Source organism: Phyllostomus hastatus, unplaced genomic scaffold (assembly GCF_019186645.2).
Source record: "Phyllostomus hastatus isolate PE091 unplaced genomic scaffold, TTU_PhHast_1.1 phas_scaffold_129, whole genome shotgun sequence".
Lineage (NCBI taxonomy): Eukaryota > Metazoa > Chordata > Mammalia > Chiroptera > Phyllostomidae > Phyllostomus > Phyllostomus hastatus.
In genome coordinates this window covers 27933837-27956274 of record NW_025334009.1, presented here as the reverse complement: position 1 = coordinate 27956274, position 22438 = coordinate 27933837, and the positions used below count along the sequence as shown (strand labels likewise).

The 22438-nt window shown below is 43.2% G+C and overlaps 1 protein-coding gene across 5 annotated transcripts in view; it reads right to left on the bottom strand.

Moving 5' to 3' along the window:
- Positions 1-22438, bottom strand: part of COL6A5 (collagen type VI alpha 5 chain) — a 111041-nt gene that overhangs the window by 47452 nt on the left and 41151 nt on the right. For all 5 annotated transcript variants that reach the window (XM_045856933.1, XM_045856932.1, XM_045856935.1 and 2 more), the window contains exons 8-24: positions 20370-20945; positions 18099-18439; positions 17905-17986; positions 15805-15947; positions 14872-14964; positions 12742-12795; positions 10924-10995; positions 10554-10580; positions 10405-10449; positions 10273-10326; positions 8434-8496; positions 7728-7793; positions 7265-7318; positions 3492-3527; positions 3005-3067; positions 1499-1561; positions 378-440 (exon numbers count right to left, since the gene is read on the bottom strand). In XM_045856933.1, coding sequence (XP_045712889.1) covers positions 378-440; positions 1499-1561; positions 3005-3067; positions 3492-3527; positions 7265-7318; positions 7728-7793; positions 8434-8496; positions 10273-10326; positions 10405-10449; positions 10554-10580; positions 10924-10995; positions 12742-12795; positions 14872-14964; positions 15805-15947; positions 17905-17986; positions 18099-18439; positions 20370-20945 — 1895 coding nt within the window. The remainder of the gene's footprint in view (positions 1-377; positions 441-1498; positions 1562-3004; positions 3068-3491; positions 3528-7264; positions 7319-7727; positions 7794-8433; positions 8497-10272; positions 10327-10404; positions 10450-10553; positions 10581-10923; positions 10996-12741; positions 12796-14871; positions 14965-15804; positions 15948-17904; positions 17987-18098; positions 18440-20369; positions 20946-22438) is intronic.

The following is a 22438-nucleotide window of genomic DNA, read 5'->3' as shown; positions in this document are numbered from 1 at the left end:
ACTGTTGTTCGTGTCAATGAGTTATTTTGTTTGCTTGTTTGCTACCAGAGGAGAAGAGGGGTAAGGGGTCAAATGCATGGTGATGGAAGAGACTAAACTTTGGTGAGCACACAAAGCAATATACAGATGATGTATTGTAGAACTGTAAACTTTACACTTAACTATAATCTTATTAACCAGTATCACCCCAATAAAGTTAGACATAAATAAGTTAATAAATAAATAAATGTTTAAAGTCCCATCAATCTATGAGCAGAAAACTCATGGGTGGTTAATGGTGCCTGGATTCAAACACATGACGAATTAACATAAAAATCAAGACAAGAATGCAGATAATTTTCCTCTCACTATTTGAAATCTTTGAGAATAACACATACCATTTTCCCTGAAGGCCCTGGTCTGCCAACACTCCCCTCAGCTCCCGTTGGCCCAGGAGTGCCCTGAAAGACAATGGAAAATGGAGATGCTGGTGCTGTGGCAATTCTTAGAAAGCCCATTAGATCAGTCCTGCTTTTCTTCATGTCACTTCCCACAACTCCTTGATGCTTTCTTAACAAGGAACCCAGCCACCCAGGGGAGAGAGAGATTGGGGCTGAAAACCGACGCCTCAGGCTACAGTCCTGGTAGGAGGACCACAAGCCCTCATCTTCAAGGACACACTAGCCACGTGGGGCCTTAGGAGAAACAGAAAAGGCGCCTTGGACTCAACACACATTGTTTATGAATGTGACACGTTTGTTGTAATGCACCGACTTTGTTAAAACAACATACTGTGCTGTCATTGGCACACATGTGCATTGCACCGTGCACACACACGAAACAGTGTGTTGAAGGAGTTTCAGTTTCCCAGTCCGAAAATGGACAAAAATGCCTTTTACAAATGTTCTCAGGAGAGAACTGAGCAAGGGCTGGCATCCCTAGCCTTCTGAACTCTCACCAGCTGAGCGGAAGAGCTGAACAGATTCTGAGCATTTTTCATACAAATTCCTCACCATCCAAAGTCTCATTACTCACTGTCAGAAACTCAGGAACCAAATAGATTCAGAGGGTGAATTCAAAGCTGAACTTGGGAATTAAATAAATTTCAGTAGTAAGGGATGTTTTTAGAGGCAATTTCAAATATCTACAGTCAATGAAAATATGCATGGCCCAGAGAATTTTTAAAAGTTAGAAAGACCAGAATAATGTATTAGGTTTTGAAATGCCCACGAGTCAGCAAGATTCGTACTCTTCCAGAGGCTTTCTGCAGGTGGATACAAGGGGCCTGCGCTTTCTGCGGGAAACCCTGGTGAAGGAGAGTGAGGTGTGCTTAAGCTCCTCATTATACACAAGAATTCCGAGCTATGTTGAACATTTGTTCCACATTTGCCCCAAGGTAATTCAAAAATGAAATACTCCCTATGTAGATAATATAGAATAAACTATATATGAAGGTGCTTCTGAACTAAGGAGAAAATAAAGATTGGAGACAAAGGACTGTTGTTTCTGAGTCACTCACCTGAGGTCCTTTGTGCCCCTGGCCTCCCCTCTCTCCTCTCCTGCCGGGAGCTCCGGGTAGCCCCTGTGTGGCAACAGAAGAAACAGTGCAAGGAAGTCAATGAGAACTTGCTTTCTTCAAGTGCACTGTTGAAATACCCCATGTTAAGGCATGGAAAAGCAATGGTCTAACCCTTCACACAGCCTTTTACCTCTCAGGTGAAGCATTACTTTAAAAGGAATTAAGGAGACAGCCAGCCTCAGGAGTACGGATTTTACTGAGGGCCTCCCAGCTCCAGTATAAAACCTTCATCCCTCTGAGAGGCAGACATGGGGAACACACTGAAGAGGGGAACTAAACCCACAGAAGAAGGAAGTGAGACACAAATGATGGTCAAATGGCTCCTTTCATGGGGCAGGTTCCCTGGCCCAAAGTGCTTTCAATGTGTCAAATAGAAAGCAAAGTTATTTCAGGTTAGCACAAAAGGACATTTTAGTAGAGACCCCATCAGAGGAATGAAGGCACATTTTCTGCCATAGTTACCATCCAATGCATGGTTCTCACATTGGTCTGTCAGAAGGAAAACCAGAGGTGCTGGTAATGTTTCTCACTATGAAAGCACCAGCTATAAAATGGCCCTGGCTGCCCCATGCAAATGGTGGTTGGAGCCAGTGGGCTAGCCGTGGCTCCCTGCCTAAGTATCAGAGGACCCTGGAGTAGCCGAGGGAGTGTCACCCCTCTCCTCACAAGGCCTGGGAAGGGATCTACACTGGTCCCATGGTTATTTAGAGGATCTGCTACCTGATGGCTTGGTTCAGGGACCGCAGAACCACACAAGAGAATCCCAAATTCCAGTTTAGCATTAATAATCTGGAACTTTCTAGAAGAAAAAATGAACTCTTGGGAAGGGCTTAGAATGGACCCATCTACACAGGCCCTTCCAGACAAGTTCTGGCTTCAAGTGGACTCCATATGGTGACTAAATACCTCCATGTTACAAAGCCATTCTCTCAGAATGATCCTAGCACCTTTCTGACATGGAAGAAACACAGACTCAGATGCCCATTTAACTAATGACATGACTCAGAAAAAATACAAATGGCTCACATAAAGCACGGTCACCCCCTGCAGAGCTAGCTTTAGGTGAGCTGAATAACAGCTTCCAGTTCCCAACACGCTTTCATGAGAGTCAGACTGCAGGACCTCAGTTAAGGAAAACCAATTTGTTGACCCTCATATTGGTTACTAATAGAATACTAGGGTCTTAACAATTCAATATTACTAATGCACAGACAGAACACCAGGTGGGCACAAGAGCCCGCCGTTGGCAGTTCACTGCCAACGTGGGAGTCACTTAGATGGAGCAAACCCCCCACCACAATGGGAAATGGAGAACTCTAGGGACACATGCCGTGGGGGCAGAGTACATATTTCTTAGTCATTTCTTTGTATACAGAACGACTTGGCATCTTCCCGTCAGAACAGCTCAGCATTATTTATCAACATTTATGAAATATTCCAACACACCTGTGGGCCTCGTAATCCTTCAGCTCCCTGTGTACCTTCAAGCCCAGGGTCTCCAGGCTGCCCCTGATGAATGAGAGTTTTCAGTGTAAAGGTTTTCTCCACACAGTTCCCATATAGAACTTCTCTTTATAGTACCTAGTACTACGGTACACAAAGGTTGTTTCCTATTCTAGGAAAGAATTTCACTCCATTGCAGTGCATTCCCAGGGCATGTAAAAAGCCCTCTCGTGCACCGCATTTGGGATTGTGTGGATCCTCTTTGCTGCGAAGTGTCTGTGAAGAAGGCAAAGCCTTACATCACACCCATCCTGTTCCTGGCAGTCGAACCCATCCCCCTCCCTGTTCCCTGCCAGTGGGGATCAATGGGTCCAATGCTTGAGCTTCCTACAACATCTTTGTCAAATGCTTGCCCATTGCCAGTGCATTTGCATGTGAGAATCTCTTTGGCCTCAACTACCAGACAGAAGAGGAAACAGAAGACACTCACCGGGGGACCATAGTGCCCCCTTTGACCTTCTCTTCCCTGGAAGAGAAGAACCAAAGTGTTAGTGTATAGGCGCCAGGGGGGAGGTTCCTTACAGGCAAATCAGCCTGTCTCATTCTGATAGACACATAAGTAACAAGCAGCTCAAAGTTGTGGCTTCCTTCGGACACTTCCCAAAGATGAGATTTCACACAAGGCACTTAATTATGAATTAACGTTCAGGGGGACTGATTGCAAACTAATCTAACAGTCATCACTGACCCAGCTTTAGTCTGACAACCTCTGATGATCATCCAGGAGGCTGTCTGGAGAATCAAACCATCCTGAAGAACCTGTCTTCTCCGTTTCCTCTCTGGCAAATCCCACAGAGTGCTGTCTGCTAATCAGAGGCTTCCTGTGTGAGAACAACCCATGCCATGCCCATCTCTCTGTCCTGCGCCCCTGATTGTCTTGTGGGGGAGAATAAAAAAGTTGTTAGATACAGTGCTTCCTGTGGAATTCTACAAGGAGGAAATGGCTGATGGGGTTTGTTCAATTATATTGTCATCCAAACGACACCTCCAGGTTCGTCTGAGAAAAGCTGGGCTGATCTCTGAAGCTGAAATCAGTCTGCATTTACCCAGAAGCAATTTCACATTGCTGGCTCAGGCTCTCCACCTAGTGGCTGTCCTTGCCACACCATCTCCTTTCCAGAAGGTAGATAAGCTGGGAGGAGATTCAGGCCCCAGCTCCCACCTTCTTTTTTCCTGAGCAGCAATAATAAGGTCCACAGCCTCACCTCCCCACCTACCACCCCTGCCTCTCTGAGAGAGCCATGGGACATCTCAGCTACCAATTTACTTCCTGTTGTGATAAACAACTATGATTATGTTAGGTACAAAACAATATTTTTTAAAATTCTTTCATTCATTCATTCATTCATTCATTCATTCATAAAGGTAGCCATGGAAATTGTCATTTCAAAGGGCTGACCACCTTCTGAAGTTCCTTAGAATAAACTACCTGACCAAATATCACCTCCACCAGGGTGGCTGATGATTAGAATTCCTCTGTTGAGGTTATGTCCCTTAATTCAGGTACTCTTTGTTTTGTTTTGTTTTTGTATTCATTCAAGTTCCATTCTTTTATTGTTACTCTATTACAGTTGTCCCAATTTTCCCCCTTTGTCCTCTTCTGCCCAGTCCACCACTCCCACCCCCAACTCTCACAGTCAATCTCCACACCGTTGTCCATGTCCTGGGTCATTCACACATGTTCTTTGTCTAGTCCCTTCCCCTTCTTTCCACCACTATCCCCCGCCCCGTCCCCTCCAGGCCATCACTTATTTCTGTGCCTCTGGTTCTATTTTGGTACCGTTTGCTTTTAACATGAAAATACACTTTGGGAGAAGTTCCCCATTGCTGTCAGCTGTTTGTACCTGGATGTGACTGACTAATAGAGCTCTTGGAGCATGAAAGCAAAGAAGAAACTGTAAAGAAAGGTTGAGGCCACTGTTTGCGTGATGTCATAATTCTGCCCCCATTAAAAAGGAAGGACTAAATAGCATTTGCTCTGTGCTCAGACAGTGTTGCCCAATGGTGAGGGGCATGTCTCTAGGAGTCAGGCAGTCTTGAGCTCAACCCTGCCCATTATAGCCTTTGTGGCACAGAGCATTTGCACAATCAACTTTTGTCAGGGTGGCTAGGAGCCCAGACTGTGGAGAAAAGAGGTTACAAGGAGGAGATAGATGGGTGGGGAAGTAGATGAAGATGGGGGAGGGAGGCAGAGAACTTCCTGTCCTTGGAGCAACTGAGAGCAGTGATTACCAGCCTTTCTTGTCTCCTGGCATGCATAAACTGATTACTAACATTCTGCAGAATACCAAAAATATAGGGTCTGGCACAAGTAACACCCCTCTTTCATTACAAAATCATAAGCACGTGATTCTGTACATAATATTATCATATTCAAGCACATCATATGACATTTTAGGTGAAATGTTCAAATTAAAACTATAAATTATTACACCCATATCATTACCCTACCAATAACAATCAAGCAGGAATTAGTTCTACCGTGCCCTGTATATTATATTTTTTGCCCATCTGACAAAATATAGGTATAATTTTGACTGACTTACAAAAAAAAATAATAATAGCAGTTACCTACCCTTTTTGCTCCAAAGTGCCTTTTTATAACATCAGATGCCTATATCTGTATATAAGGATTTCTGGTACCAAAAGTTAACCAATCAGATGCAACCTTATTATGCAATGTGACCAGTAAGATGTGACTCTACTATATGACCTATATATTTATGGTACAAGACAGGGCACTCACACCAGATGGCTACTGTTGTGTTGGCTGTTGTCATTTTTTAATTTGACAATGTAAGGCAAAATAGGTCAGTGCCCCTAACTAAATAGTCAGGCATTGCATATTTTAAAAGCTCTTGCAGCACACCGGTTGAAAATTGCTGACTTAGAGTAACTGGCTGGTGCATGCAAGTTGTAACCCCCCTGCCCCAGCCCTAGCATCTCTTTTTAAAAAGTAATCTGTAATAGTGTCAACAATAAAAATAAGGTTAAATTTTAAAATAAAAAATAAATAAATATAGCCTTGAAAACAATGCCTGCTAGTGATCATTATAAGTTTATTTGAAACTCAAAGTATTTTCTCTTAAACCAACAAGTATATATTATTTAGCTTTACGATTTATAGCATTTAGCTCATCTCACTGCTCTCTTGCTTCTTCTAGTTAATTTTAATTCTCTTGTGTGGAAAAGAGGGCAAAGTCCCAAAGAATTTTACTAGAAGCACTGGGAAGACTGAGCCATCTTACTGTAGCTCATTCCCCTTAAGAACTATGACTCAAAATAAACAAAGGCAAGAGAAAATTAAAACACATTTATCCACTATCTACCCCAGAGAGAAAGACAATCATTCACAGTCTTCTAAGTGATGAGAAGATTCCAAGGTTGTAACAGAAAAGAAAGCCAAGCATTTTCCATTCCCTCTTGAACAAAATTCAGGGCTACCTCTAGGATGTTGTACATTTTTCTCTTTTTATGATCTCCATGCTGAGCATGTGATAAAGGGGTATAAATATCACCTCTAACTTTGGTAGACCACAAACAGAAAAGTGATTGCTTGGTTGTTCCTTAGAAAGAAAGGAAAATCTAGCATCATTGTTTCAAGCTTGATATCACATGAGGAGCTGCTATCCAGTTACACTAGGATCTTGAGTTTGCCGCTAATTGTCAGTGGTCGGGTTCATTTGGGAAGAATTTATCTGTGTTTCTCCTTTCCCCTGGTCACATATGAAGAGCGTCTACCCAGTCTGGACTATTCTTATATAAGCTCAAAGATGCTAAGCTACTAGAGGAGGGCTTTTGTGTTAAACTCATTGACTCTCTTCAAAGACATTCAAAAGCTTTTGCAAAGCAGAAAAGGACAAGCAAATTGTATCACAGTGGTTCTCAAACAGGGGTGATGTTGCCCTCCCCCCACACTCCCCCATCTCCCACTGACATTTGGCAATATCTGCAGACATTCTTGGATGTCATAACCGGGGGGAGGAGGTGCTACTGGCATCTAGTGGGTGAAGACCAGGGGTGCTGTAAAATATTCTTTCATGTACAGGATAGCCCCTCATAACAAATTATCTGCCCCCAAATGTCAATAGTACAATGTATCAGCCCTGGATCAGCTGATTCTGCAGCAACAAATATTCTGAATGCCTCTGTGGCATCTTCAGGAGGTAAGGAGGGAAAACAAATGTCCACAAAAATACTCACCCTGCTTCCTCTGGAACTAGGGCTGCCCTGTGTCCCTTTCCGTCCAGTTCTACCCTAGAAACACAACATTTTCCCAAGATCGTAAAGCAAAAGATTCTAAATAAATCACAAAGGCATTAGCATCAAAACCTCAAGCACTATTAAAACAGCAGCACTAAAGGGTCATACTAGAATCCTTCTGCCTATTAACACTATTGAGTATATATCCATTCAAGAGGAAAATGGTATAGCAGCATGCATGGCGACTCCCAGTTTCCCTATATATCACCTGCCAGAATCATAAAAATTTTACGCATAGAGGTGTAACCTACTACAGACATAAAGGCCTTTTCAATGTGAACTTAAGGGTGTTTGCTCAATTTAGGTGGATTACATATTTTACTACATAACTAATTTAGACTTTATGAAAGCCTCTGCTCAGTAACAGAATTAAACAACTCGTATGTAAAGCAGATCCAATTACTTGTCTTCCTTGTTCTCCGTTGGAGCCCTTCGGTCCTTTGATGTTATTGTTTTGTCCGGGATTACCCTAGAGGAAGATTTAAAAAGTATTTCAGAATTAAAAAAATATCAGATTTCTTTTTTTGTAAATCGGTACAATTTTCAAGTGCTAAGGTAACTTGGATTGAGTGATAAGGGTTGTGAGAAAATCCTCCATATTTGAAACTTGTAGATTTTTGAAAAAATGAAAGTAACAGTTCCCCAAGTTTGAAGGGTCTTGGTGATGAATGATGAATCACAGAGTGCCTGCCGAAGCCATGGTGAATTATCTTTCTCTGGGTTGGCAGCTTCACTGATGCACTTGTCCAAACCCGCCTATGCTATTTCCTCAATCATGCAGTAAGATTCCCCTGTAGTCACGTCTACAAGAAGGGAAGCTGCAGGATTGGAAGCCCAACAAGCAAAACTACTGGAATTTCCCCTCCAAATGAACTTGAAAGTCTCAACACACCACAAGAATGAATAAGATGGAACTTCAGTTTTCAGTTCTGAATTTTGTATGTAATCAGCCCAAATCAGATGCAAATTTTTTCCAAACAAATAAGCCTCGGTCAATCTACCTCCCCCACTCTCAAGACAAGTCTTTGCCTGCAAATTAGCAGGAGACACAAGGGAAAGAAAAAACGAGCAACAAGAAGTTCAGAGCTGGCTAGACTCTAGTAACTTACAGGATCCCCTGGGAAGCCCTTCGCCCCGTATTCCCCAGGGGGGCCTCTGGAACCTGGGCTGCCCTGAGAAAATAAAACGAGTTTCTGAGTAAGCTTGTAGGGGGGTTTTATAATGATATTAAAATGTCAAGTGTTGTGTGTGTTTGGAGGGGAGGAAAACAATCAGATAAAATGATCCACATTCTTTTATCCCAGCCAGGTTCCCTCAGATTTCGCAAGCAGAACTAAGCCTAGTTTTAGGCCAATGGCTGGAATGATCCATAGTGAGGCTGAGAAATGGGAAACATTCTCATAGTCTAGCACAGTGATGTCCAACAGAACTTTTGGCAGTGACGGAGATGTTCTTGATCTGCACTGTCCAGTACGGTAGCTGCTAGTCATATGCAGGAAATGTGGCTAGTGCAACCAAAGAGCAGCATTTATCACTTTAATTCATTTGAATTTAATACTCATATATTGCTACTGGGTACTGTATTTGATCTGACTGGGGACTGTGTCTAGCAACTTCTGGCATCTATAATTAAATTACCAGCTGGAAACCTCTACAGAGATGTTCCATTCTTACCTCAAACTCATTTTTTTCCCAACTGAACTTGTCCATGCCAGCATCTTTACAGGCATTTGGATGGACTGCTAATTTCCTTCTCTTCTAGTCACCTAGACCTGGAGCTCCTATGTCCCAAAGCCAGAACTAGGATGAAGTAAGCAAGTCACCTGTGGTGCAAAATCTAGCAAAGCACATACTCTGTGCATACTGAGGGCTTCCCTAAATTTTGCACACGAGGCGCTCACTCCAGTCCGGGTTCTGCCATGCCCTTAATGTGTCCTGTTTCTGTTCTTACTGTCATTGCTTTCCTCGAAGACTTCCTCACTTCTCACCTTGGTTCTTACAGCTTCCCCTCTCATCTTTGCCTTGCTTCTATATCATCTCCAACACATTCTCCACACTACTGCCGAGTAATATTTCTAACGTGCAAATCAATTGTGATCCCTTGCTTAAAATCTTTCAAAGGCTCCCTATTCCCTAATGGTTAAAAGCTCAGCTCATCCGCATGGCTTACCAAGGCCTTCCTGGTCTCTTCCCACCACTTCTGAAATCTGACCTCCCCCACCTTTACTCCAATACTCCCACCAGGCAGAACAACTGTAGTGTCTCCAAGCCTCTTTGTCTTTGAGTTAGGACCGTTCTCTGGACTCCCATGTAGATGTCTACAATATGGTCCCACTCCCATTCTGTGTTGCCGTTAACTGTTGATGTGTCTGTCTCCCCAGCTACACGGTAGAATCCTGAGGCCAAGGACAGTGTAGTTCATTTCTGATTCTCTGGTGTACAACTCAATGCCTGGCACACCCCAGGTATTCAAAACTATTTAATAAATAATATTATCAGAACATAAAAGCAAAGCTGCTTGGAACCAAGTAAGCACGTATTAATTAATGAGTACTACTGAAATGGACTTAAAATTAAAAAATGTTTCACTATGATTTGCTAGACCAAGGCCACCAAAATAATTTTGTTTCTTTCTCTTGTCCTTTTTTTTTCTGATGCAATAAAGACAACATGAAAGCTGCTGACGGGTAAAAGCATTCCTTTTCAGACTTCTGAAAAACATGCCTGTAGAGGATTCTTAGATGCCTTGACATTTTTAGCTGGAAATTCTTGAAAATTACAGTCACCCACTTGCTCCAAACTGGGTGCAGCACCTATTCAGTGTTAATAGGCTCTCCTTATGTAGTTAAGTCAGCTGTCAGCTTTATCCCTAATAACCACTGACACACAACAGTGGAGACTGTCTCTGTCACCAAGTTCTCCTGTTCTGATATATTGAAAAGTGTTACCTGAGATCCTGGATCACCTTTTCCTCCCTTTTCCCCAGGAAACCCATGAAAGCCCTAAAGGAAAACAAAATCGCATTACAAAAAATATCAGACACATGCTGATTTTCCGGTCCTTGAAGAAAAATGGCTTACCTCTTCCCCATCGAGTCCATCAATGCCATCTTCTCCCTCTTCTCCCTGAGAGACAATCATAGGCAGCAATCAGGGGAAGAGGTCTCTGCCTCATGCTTACTGGAAACTCATTCCACAAGGACATGCAATTTGAGAAGAAACTACAGTACCTTATTTCCAGGAATTCCTCTGACTCCCTGCAAAAGAGTAAACATCTCTCAATGACATGTCAGAGACAGAGTGTGCATCCTGGTCTGCTGGAGCAAGAAGGGGCTGCCTCCCTCAAGACAGTAATTGTGTATATCTTTAGTAGCTTTTGGCTCTACAACCACAAAGAGGTTATAGATAGAATATAATTAATGCTCAAAACTACTTGAGATGAGTAATCAAAATAATCTGCAGATGATCAAACTAACATGTACTTGGAGAAAGGAGAAGAGGGGGGTAAATGAAGACAGAAAACGAGGGAGGGAAGGAATGAAGGACAGAGGGCGAGGGCATTGTGGAGAATTTAAAATAACATTTCCAACAGAGTCTTACCTTCTGGCCCAACTGCCCTGGACATCCTGTAATCCCTTTATCTCCTGGGAGTCCGATTTCTCCTCGAGTTCCCTAAAAGGAGGCACCCAAACAGGTATCCAAGGTGACTTTTTTGCCAAAAGCTGCCAGCAGTGTACTTCTTGAGAGTGAAGCTCGAGTGCATGGGCACTCAGAGCTTTAGGCAAACAAATCCTCCCACAGTTCATTCATTTAGCTCTGTTGTGCCCCTCTAGTCAAACATTCTCCCTGTCAACCTGGGAGCTTCCTTTCAGATCCAAGATCATGCCAAGGTGCAGGGTGAGCTCAGCTACTTCACAGCCTCATCACATAGCACAGCCAAGGGTTCGGAAGATGCCTCACTTGCCAGCCGCATTCCAAAAACTCTGGTAAGACATCTGGCCCTGACCTCTTGTCTAAGACCTCAGTGCTGCCCTGGAAAAGTCAGCATGGCTATGGTACAGAAGCAGGTCCATGCTGGGGAACTGGGGCTGATAAAAGCAGTTGATGGGAAGTGACACTACTCTAATCCAGTGCTCACCAGAGGCGCACCAGATTAAAGATCCCCAGAGTCTGACCAGCCACACAGGAAGAACACTCAGCATCTGACGGATGCATCTTCCCCCAATCCTGCTTCTCCCAGGAAATACTTAAATACACATAAAGGCTAGAGTACAACGAATCTCAAGAAGAACACTGTTGTTCTCCTTGGGAGCAGAACCCCTGACTGTCTCTTTCCCCATGGAGTCCCTTATGCCTGGTTCAAACCTGGGCACAGAACAGTTGCTAAACATTTACATTATGGATAAATAACTTTTAGCAATGAACTTAATTCTCTCCTTCCTGGTAGGTGAGAAGAGAAATGATTTTACTTTCCCATTTTGCTTTCTGTATTCTGAGGAGTACTCCCAGAAAAGTAGGAGGCCTGGCCTGTGGCCACAGGTTGCTGACCACAGGCTGTGGCCACAAGTGCTTACACACTCCGGCTTCCCATTGACTGGACTCTCGGCCAGCTACAGGCTCATAGCCAGGCAGCAGCAGGACGCGAGTCCCCACACCCAAGTTCCTCCACGCTAGCAGGGTGGGCTCCAAGACCTCTCTGCAGGTACAACATGGGTGGCTTACAGCACTCTTCTAAGTGCTCATTTTGTAAACTACAGTCTTAGAGGACTTTATACATGTTTACAGATGAGGAGACTGAAGGTCAAGAAGTTCAGTTTCTAGCTATGGTTTCACATCTAGGTCAGCCCTGGACTGTCTGATCCGGAGACTGTGCTTTTAATCATAACTTGCTTCCCAGATGAGGAGCTGGCCTTTAGTCTAAGGGGACAGAGAGGCAGGCTGGATGCTTTCTGAACTTTGCCCACCCTCATTGGAGCCACCCATGTGGTTTCAGTTCCTCCAAATCCATTTTCAACATTTGATGAGTCAAATGAGAATTCTGGTTTTAGGGTCAAAAACTGAGATATTAAAACCTCTGTGAACCACTCCCACACTTTGGAGTGCTCTGCCTGCTTCCCTTTCCATGTACTGGGCACTGCGTCAGGATAGAGAAGGGCATACCTGGCCCCCTGCCACTGATAAAAGTGTGCCAGGAAACAGATAGATAAGCTTGCTCCCTCCCCTTCCCCCCAGATAGGTTTAGCAAGTGCCTTGTGAATCAGACAAGAAAAAAGGAAGAGAAAAGCAACCACTCATTTTCCCCCCAAAATATATAAACAAAACACAACCACCTCTCCTATAAGAAAATAAAGCTATAAAAAACACAATCAGTAAGTGTGTGCATGTGTGTGGGGGGAGGGGGGAGTCACAAAAACTTACAGGGTCTCCATCCTCTCCCCTGTGTCCTCTGGTGCCTTTCAGACCCCGAAAACCCTGGGAGGAAAGAAAAATAAATAAATTTTAGCCATCTTCCATCCATTCAAACTTGCAAAATCATTGGGCATTTTAGGTAAGTCCTTCCCTCCACCTTGCTTATAGTTTTTGCAGGTGTGGCTGTGAGTTTGGGGAGAGTCTGGTAACCTCTGCAGCTGGCTTCAGTCCTCGCACCCATCCCTGCAGGCCTCTGCAGAAGGAGGCCCTCTGGATACCTGCAGGAGACTGGCCTTGGGAATCCTCCTTGTAACTCGGAGTGTCAGGCCCGGTCCTGTGACTTGGAGATTTGCTCCAAGGACAACGGTGGCCACCACAACTCTTTTAGCAGGCCAATCAATAACATGTCCACAGACCATTTTATTTTCTTCTGCTCTTTTAAGAGCTCAAGGAAGAATAAGCACTTCTCCAAACAACGAGGTTACCTGTGTTTAAATGGCGACCATCTCTCTCTCTGCCAAGAGTAGCTTAACTGCCTCACGGCTTATTTGTGGCAGGGATTTCAGATGAGGTTTGCTTTCCTCCTCCTCTAACACAGGACCTACCTAGCTGTCTGCTCAGTATATGGAAGGAGCTGTGCTCTTGGAATATAACTCTAATTCTGACCTGAGCAAAGTAATGAGAGAGGAAACTGTGCTAAACAAAATATCGTAACTTAATAAAATGTCCAAGATAAATTACCATTGCACAAGTGTGGACAGTCTGGGCTCAGGAGCAAGCACTGTAATTGATCTCTTCAAATAAAGCAAACCAGACTTTTTTAATTGTGACCTTGAAAACCCGTTTGAAAGAGTACAAAGAAGTAAATAAAATATGAAGGTACAGCTTAATATTATAAAGTAAACATCTGCGTAACCACCGTCGGGCCAGGAAAGAAGACAATGCTGGTTCCCAGATGCAGTGCCCATCCCAGCCACAGGCCACTCCCACTCCCACCCCAGGGAGGCCGCTCCTGACTTTCATGAGACTACTTCTTTCCTTTTTAAGTATTATGTTACTTAAATATTCATCATTAGATACTACAGATTAATTTTGCCTGTTTTCAAAAATTATATAAATGGAATCATGCTGTAGATATTCTTCTGTGTTTTGCTTTTTTTGGCGGGGAGAACATTACTGTGTCTATAAAATTTATTCTTGTGTGAGTAGCTGCAGTCCATTCAACCCATTTTCAACCCATTAGAGCATTCTATTGAATGAAAATACTGTGATATACTTATCTACGCTATTGTTGTGCAGTTGATCTTCTGTAATTCTTTTTCTGGAGGGCTATTAATCCGCCATGCTATGCTCTTTTTGCAGTTCAGTCACATTCCATTGCTGATGAAGTACAACTTTCCTCACTATTTCTAACACTTCTTGCCACCTTTTAAAATTTTATTAAATTTATTGGGGTGACACTGGTTAATAAGATTATGTAAGTTTCAAATGTACAATTCTATGATATGTCATCTGTATATGGCATTGTGTGTTCTCCACCCCAGTCTCCTTCATCATGTATTTGACCCCCTTTGCCTGCTTCATTCCCCCTCATCTCCCTTCCCTTCTGGTAACCACCATACTGTGTTGCCTGTTTTTATGAGCTGTTTTTGCTTGGCCACTTGTTGCTTTCTCTTTTATATCCCACATATAAGTCAAATCATATGGTTCGTGTAACTGAATGGGAAAAGATATTTGCAAATACCTCTGTTAAGTGGTTAATATTCAAAATATAGAGAGAATTCATGTAACTCAACAACAAAAATCAGACAACCTGACTAAAAAATGGGCAAAGGACTGACCAGACATTTCTCCCAACAAGATGTACAAATGGTTACCTTTCAAACTGTCAAAAGTGGGTAAAAAGTATAAATTGCAAAATCAAGAAGCAATATCACCAAGGAGATCAAAGATAAAACGGAGGTAGTCTTAACAGCAGCATCAAAAGTGAGACCCTTTGCACTGCTCCTACACCACAGAAGTCACACAAAACACCCCAGGCAATTGCATCAGCATCAAATGAAGGTGGCAAATTCAGCTACAGCCCCACCCACATGAACCCAAGGCCGGTTAAGTAAAATAGTTTCAACTGAAAGATACCTTCGGGCCTTGTAATCCTTGGGTTCCATGAGGTCCTGGAGTCCCTGGACACTTGCAAAGTGTACAGCAGCACGTCCTCTCTGCAATGTTTCCCTGGAAAAAGCAGACTTGAGTGAGGAACAGTTGTCAGGAACTTCATACGTATGAACTGGATTCACACTAATCATAATCTACCACCCACAAGCTCATGCTCTCTCTGTGGGTGAGGGGCTACTTAGCATAAGAGGTGCTTTTGACCAAACACCTTAGAGAGGGTGCCAGGTTAGCAATTGTGTTGGCAATAAATCCTCTCCAAAAAAATGACTTCTGTTTATAGGAAGGATGCCTGCCCCACAGATGGCCACAGACGGCCACAGACCAAGTTTACACAAGACTAGTTGGTTCCTAGTTGACAGTTTCCTGTTTCCTAGGATTTCCGTAGCATTAACTATTGGTGGCTTTTCTTATTTGATTAGGATTGGTTGGCTTTCTGGTTCCCTGCGCATTCATTTGGTGAAATAACAAAGGATGAAAGGGCATGCAAAAACAAAAATTTGGTGCCCTGGTCTTGCCCACTTTTTTATATACTGAAGTCCATGTACTGAATTTAGTGCAAACAAGGAAGTCTTTGGAAATAGTCGGCAAGATTCCAATTTTGGAGCCCTGGCTGGCATAGCTCAGTGGATTGAGCACGGGCTGGGAACCAAAGTGTCCCAGGTTCGATTCCCAGCCAGGGTACATTCTTTGGTTGCAGGCCATAACCCCCAGCAACCGCACATTGATGTTTCTCTCTCTCTCTCTCTCTCTCTCTCTCTCTCTCTCTCTCTCTCTCTCTCTCTCCCTCCTTTCCCTCCCTAAAAATAAATAAATAAATAAAATCTTAAAAAAAAAAAAGATTCCAATTTTGTTCCCATGGCATTTTGAATAACTGGATTTTTCTGTTCAAACACTCACCAGATACTGCGATAGTGTTTTGCCCAGGTCTCTCTTTCCAATGTTCAGGTGAGTCCTGTAATCAAATCCTTTTCCAAATTCAAAGCTGGAGAAGTCGTCATGAGCAGTCGGGTTTAGGGACACTACCAGCAGGGCATCAAGTCCTATGCAGTAAAAATGACAGATGCAAAACCAAAGGAGGTGTTCACAAGAAAAGAAAAGCCACTCAGTGAACATTATTCAAAGAATCAGAAAGAAGGAAGAAAACGTAAGTGGAAGCAATACTCCTGACACATGAAGAACCCAAATGCAGGTTTGCCTGTGTTGTCAATATGTACACTAGTTACTCATTGATCCCCGACTATAGCATGAAACCACCCAACAAAAAGTATTTACAAATATTCTAATAAAAATTGTTGAATACCTCACCACAAATTTTAATGCAATTCTTAGGCATTTAAAAGCAATTTTTAAGAAACTGCATTGTTCTTGCTTATCTTCCGAGTTTTTCTGAATTTGACTGAATGTGAGTTAATGATAGTTCTCAAGTCCTCTCTAATGCCAAAGACCCCTGGGAGCCCAGGCCCTGAGAGCCTGTGGAAAGCCCAGGGTAATTTCAGTCTCGGCTGAACTCTTGGCCATACCCAGGGGTTCATTTATTCATTTATTCACTCATTCACTCAATTACTTATTAATCCATTCACTAGTTCATTTACTCTGTCCATCCTTTCATTAAACAAATTCTTGCTTATTAGGAGCCTATTATGTATTCATCATTGTACCAGGGATACAAGATGAATAGGATAGGCATGCTCCTTCCCTTCTCAGAGGTATGGCTTAGTGGAGGAGGTGAACAGGAATCCAATAGTTGCTCTGAGAAGTGCTAAGTGTCCTGAGAGGGAACATCAGGGTGTTATGAAAATTTAAACAAGAAACTCCTGTCTCAGTTTTGGAAGGTCATGGAAATTTCTACAAAAAACTGATGTCTAAGCTGCTCCTAAAAAATGAATGGAAGTTGGTCAAGAAAATGGACCAGGGATTCAAGGTAGAGAGAAGATGGCAGAGGGCGGGCGGGGGCGGGGGGGGTTGCTCAGAGTGGGAAGAGTTCTAGGCAAAGGAGAAGAGTGTATGCAAGGACTGGGAGGGTGGAGTTGTGGGGTACATTGGAGGAAAGATGGAAAAAATTCTGTACACCTGGAACAATGTGTGTAAGGAATGATGTAAAGCTGGAGTAGGGAGCAGGGCCAGATCCTGCCAAGCATCATGGTCCATACTAAGGAATTTGATATCCCAATTTCAGTGGGAAAGTGTTGAAGCAATCTGAGAAGAGGGGGTGACATAATGCAGAAATAAAGCAGGGCATTTTGTGGCCTCTAGGGAGGTTGCTCATGAAAGCTGAACCCCAGAAGCCAGTACAGGCCTATACCCAGGAAGTTCCCAACAATGTACCCCCCATCTGACAGTCAGTGGAGCCTCTTGTCACTGCACGACTCTCAACTTCCACATTTATCTGCTGGCTCAGCCTGAAACTATGACATGAACAGGGAGTATACAGTGAGACATGCTTTCCAAAATCCATGTGGCCATCCTTCACATGAAAAATAGAAAATGTCTTAGGTCACATTCTCAAAAAGCAGAATTTGAGAGAGGAATTTGTGTGCATGTGGTTTACTGAGGGAGAGAGAGAAAGAATGAAGAGAAGGAAGGGGAAGTGATGAACATGAATGTGTCTCAAGTGAAGTCCTCACCTTAGCCTGATTCATGAGTTGAATAAATTGTATCAGAGTTGACCCCAGGCTTTTGTATCCCTATATTAATGGTTGCCCCCCTTCCACCCCTAGGTGGGATGTGGTACAACCTTGCCCCCCGCCCTCAAAGCAGCAGGTCAGTCAAGGGCCCATGTCTGTGGAAGGTCACTGTTGTAAGCACTTGGCCATAGTATCCACAGCACTTGGGAGGTAAGTGTGCAGGCTGGTCAAGGGGGGTTGGGCAAGGCACCAACACAACAGCATCTACTACCAATGGCCAGACAGATCCCAAGATCTAGGGCACATAAATAGGGTAAGGATTTGTTCAGCACATTTTATGCTTCATCATTTAAATTTTCAACTCGGTACGTACCTGCCTCTCTGAGCCTGTCTGATTGATTTTCAAGCATCATGAGGCTTTCACTCCCAAGACCATCTGAAAAGATGAGTAACACCTAGAGAAAGGAGAAAGCAGAGAAGGGGTGAATGTGAAAGTGAAATATATAACTGGGAGGGAGAAACACATGAAAGCATGTGGAGATGGGAGATAGAATGTGACGAGGATACCTGTCCTTGGGATGCAGATTTATTCTCAAATATATCCCACAGCTGCTGCAAGAACTGTGCGTTCAGGTGGGTTGGCCCATTGACGGTGACTTGCAGCAGGCTATCAAATACTGTTTCCTGGTAGATTTGGAACTTGGCAGGGAATTGTTGGTCATTGTTCACCTTAAAGGCCACATTCACGTGTGTATCTGCACCTGCTCCACAGCTCACTCCCCTGATGGAGGTGATGTCCTGTAAGATGTCTGGGAGGTATGATTCCAGCCGGGGGTGGCCGTGGAACAACAGCTGCCCTGGCAGGTGAGTGGAAATATCGAACCCGACCACTACATTCACAAAGCAACCTGTAGACCAAGGGGAATGAGGCCAGATTAATGAGTAGATAGAAACAAGGAGGGCAGATAGGGCAGGAAAAGGAGAGTGGTCATGGCCCAGGGCTGAGGGGTCTCTAGTATCCAAAAAGTACCCAAGAAGGAAGACACTGGCTGCTCGATCAACACGTGACACCGGTGTTTCCTCTAACACAAGGCCCAATAGCTACTTGAAGTTCCAGTCATGGTTTAGCCTCATTCTCAGTGTCTGGCTTTCTCTGTGTGTGTGTTTGTGTGTCTTTTCTTCTTTTAATGATGACATATTATGATTCATGTAATCATAAAATTAATATTTGAATTGTCCTTAGGGATTATTTATAACAGATGTCACAAACTCAAAGGCTAAGCAGGTAATATAATGTAAATGAGCTAAGTGGGCAGAGAGTGAATACAATGAATGGAGACCAATGACCCATCTGTTCACTGTACAGCCCCAGCTGTGAGTAGCCATGTGAAAAAGGAGGCTCAGCGTTGTCAGATCAACGGACTTTTCAAAGAAAAACCTGAAATCTATATTTTTAATGTGAAATCTCCAGCTTTTAAGAGCTGTAAACTAATTTAACAAGTTGTCAACACTGGAAGGACAGACATGATTCAGATGCAAGTTGCCATTTGGTCACCTCTGACCCTGTCCACTTGTTCCTTTTACATGTGAGGAGAGAGCAATTTATGAAGGTTGCTGCAAATAAACGGAGTTAAAACTCTGGCTTTCCAATTCTGGGGCTAAGGCTCTGTCTACCATTGTAACCTGCCTCCAGCTCAGCATCTAAACCAGAAGTAAAAGATTTAGAGAGCTTGGGAAGACAGCACATTATGAGAAAGAAGTAGCTGCAAGATAACAACTCTACAAATAGGAGCACTCTGAGGACTATCTGCATGTTGTGCAAATTCCACAAAATGTCACCCGCTGCTGCTTCTGGATATGCCGTTCTCCCAACGCCCAGCCCTGAGTACAGAACCGGAGTCCCACACGGCTACTCTCAGGTGGAGCTGAACAGCGACATTCCCACCACATGGGTCATTGCTCTCCATTCATTTTTTTCACTCCCTGCCCCCTTGACTCATTCACATTATCCACCTGGCCTCTGTAGCCATTTGTGTCTGTGACCTCTAGAAATGAAATTATGACTAAGGACAATGCAAATCTTTACTCTGTTAGGATTATATGAATGCTATCATTTAAAGAAGAAAACGTCCTGGCTGGCATAGCTCAGTGGATTGAGTGCGGGCTGCGAACCACAGTGTCACAGGTTCAATTCCCAGTCAGGCCACATACCTGGGTTGCAGGCCATGGCCCCCAGCAACTGCACATTGATGTTTCTCTCTCTCTCTCTTTCTCCCTCCCTTCCCTCTCTAAAAGTAAATAAATAAATAAATAAATAAATAAATAAATAAATAAATAAATAAAAATCTTTTTTAAAAAGACCGAGTTTATTAAAAAAAAAGAAGAAAACGTGTGTCATGTTCACACACACAGATACATAGAATCCCTTACAAGACAGTTTAACCAGGTTAAAATAGTAAAATTTCCCATCAGCAAGTATTTATCTTACTTGGTTCCTACTGGATGCAAGGCATTGCTCTAGGACTTCCAGAAATGGGGAGACAGAATTAGACCAAATTCCAAGTGCTAAGAAGGCACATACATACTGCATTGCAGTGAGGGGACAGGGCTGACCAGAGGACAACCCAGGCCCTCCTCCAGCCTCTGCATCCTGTTCCTTGTCTGTCAGGGAGCCTGACTGATCCCAAATTCCCTGGAAGCAGAGGAGAGGTCTATCCTCACTGCACACTATTCTAAAAATATGTTTTGCTTAAAGCTGGCCCACAAGACACCCTAAGAAAGGGAGAACTGGGAAGATGCAATTAAATGAAAACAAGTAAAAAGCAAGGGAACACTTACTGGTTTTCCCGCAGCTCTGGCAGATTTCCCGGACAATTCTTTTTTTCACATCCACATCTTTTAATTTATTAAAGTCTTGAAAGGTGATTATTTTTTCAGAGTTGCCTGCTAATGGCAGGAGCTGTGCCTTCTGAACGTGTCCTATGCCAAAAACCAGGACACAAATTCCACTTTTTTTCAGGGTTTCTACTGCATCTGCCACATTTTCTTGGGGATCCCCAGATGTGATCACAACCAAAGTTTGAGGGACACCAGCATTTCCTCTCCCACCAGCATTTGGATGAAACATGAAGTTCACTTTCCTAAGGGCAAAATTGATTTGTGGAGGCCCACTGCTCTTGGTGATATTTTGAATTTGAGTCTTCCACTGGGTTTTAGTCAGAGAGTTTCCCAACTCAACAATTTCTCTGTAGAGTTTCCCAAACTGAGCCATCCCAATTTTCATTCTTTGTGACTCAATGTCAAAATTATCAATTAAGTCTGACAAAAATTTTTTCAGGGTAACAAAATCTGAATCAGATATCATGCGAGAGCCATCACAAAGGAAAACCACATCAGCTTCTCGAATGCCACAGGCTGCAATTGGAAAAAACATATCAATTATTTCCCTCATGAATCATTCTAACTTTTCCCTTTACGCACTCAAATTGTTTTACTAAACACCCACATTAGTAGCAAACTGAGATAAGTTAACAGAACAGAGAATCACTGGCCCCCAAAGAGAAGGAAAAATAGCAGGAAGGAGAAAGGTAATAGCCTTTGTTTCAGATTTTATTTATATGACTCATTTAACAATAAAAACTACTCAGAGAAAGAAAGTTAAATGTTTTGGCATACAATAACAGTTAATATTTGTGACCACCTTATGAAGAATTATTGTAATCTGATAGATACAGAAATGGAATTCAGAGAATAAGTAATTTGCCTAAGAATACACAATTACTAAGCAGTGTAGCTAGTACCTGGACCTCTCAGTCCTTTTTATCCTTAAATCCAGCACTTTTTCCTATTGTAAATTTTTAAAAGTAATATCATCACCCAAATATTAAAACTTCATGGAACAAGTGCTAATGGCTTGTCAACAGGGCAGGGGTTCATCTTCCTGAAGTTCACTGTGAAATGCCCCAAGGAATAATCTTCCATACTCAGTTCTAATCAAATGCCATGGCTGGAGTAGGAGGCAGCACTAAAGGGATTAGTAAAGGTAATTGAGACAATGAAATGCCTACTGTCACACAATTCCTTGTGAGGACAGTATAGTAGACGCAGTGACAGGTAACCCAGATAGATCTTCAAGGAAGGACCTGCTGCCCAGACAGCCTCTAGCTGTCAGCTCCTTCAGGGTCAACCTCATTGCAGAATGAAGACTTGCCAAAGGCCATGCCCTTACCAGGGCATCCCACATCAGGGGACTAAGTGAGGAGGGCATATAAAGACCTCATTGTTTTAGTCTGATGCAACTCTGATGAACAATACTCACTCCAGAGCTTCCTGCCACATTTTGAAGCTTTGTCAAGCAGGTATCACTGTTTGACTTCTGCCCATCCTGCTTGCCCCCTTTCTTTCACAGGTGTGGATCCCTAATAAGCTTCCTGCATCCCAATCTCAACCTTAGCACCTACCTCCTAAAGGTAGGCATGGGAGATGAGAATAATAAACCAGCCCCCACATTGCTAGGAAAGGGCTGTAGTCTTTGCAGTATACTAGCTTTGGTTGGGACCCAATGATAAACAAGAGCCCAAGCCTGTCCAAGGAGCTCATAGTCTTCTGACAGATACAGATAGGGAAATAGTAACAGTGTGTTACGTGCTACCATCAGGAGAAATAGAAGGTACGGGAGTTGGGGGACACAGTGGGGACACTGTCAAGTGTTGGATCAGGAAACTAGCAAACAAAGGCTGGAATATATCAGACAAGCTAAGTGTAGCCCGAAGAAGTGGTGGGCTGGCGTGTTCATGGTGAGTAGAATGGTACGTGCAAAGATCCAAAGGAATTTCAAAATGACAGGAGAGATTCTGAAGAGGGGAAGGACAATAAATGAATTAGAGAGGTGGGCAGGTGCCAGATGG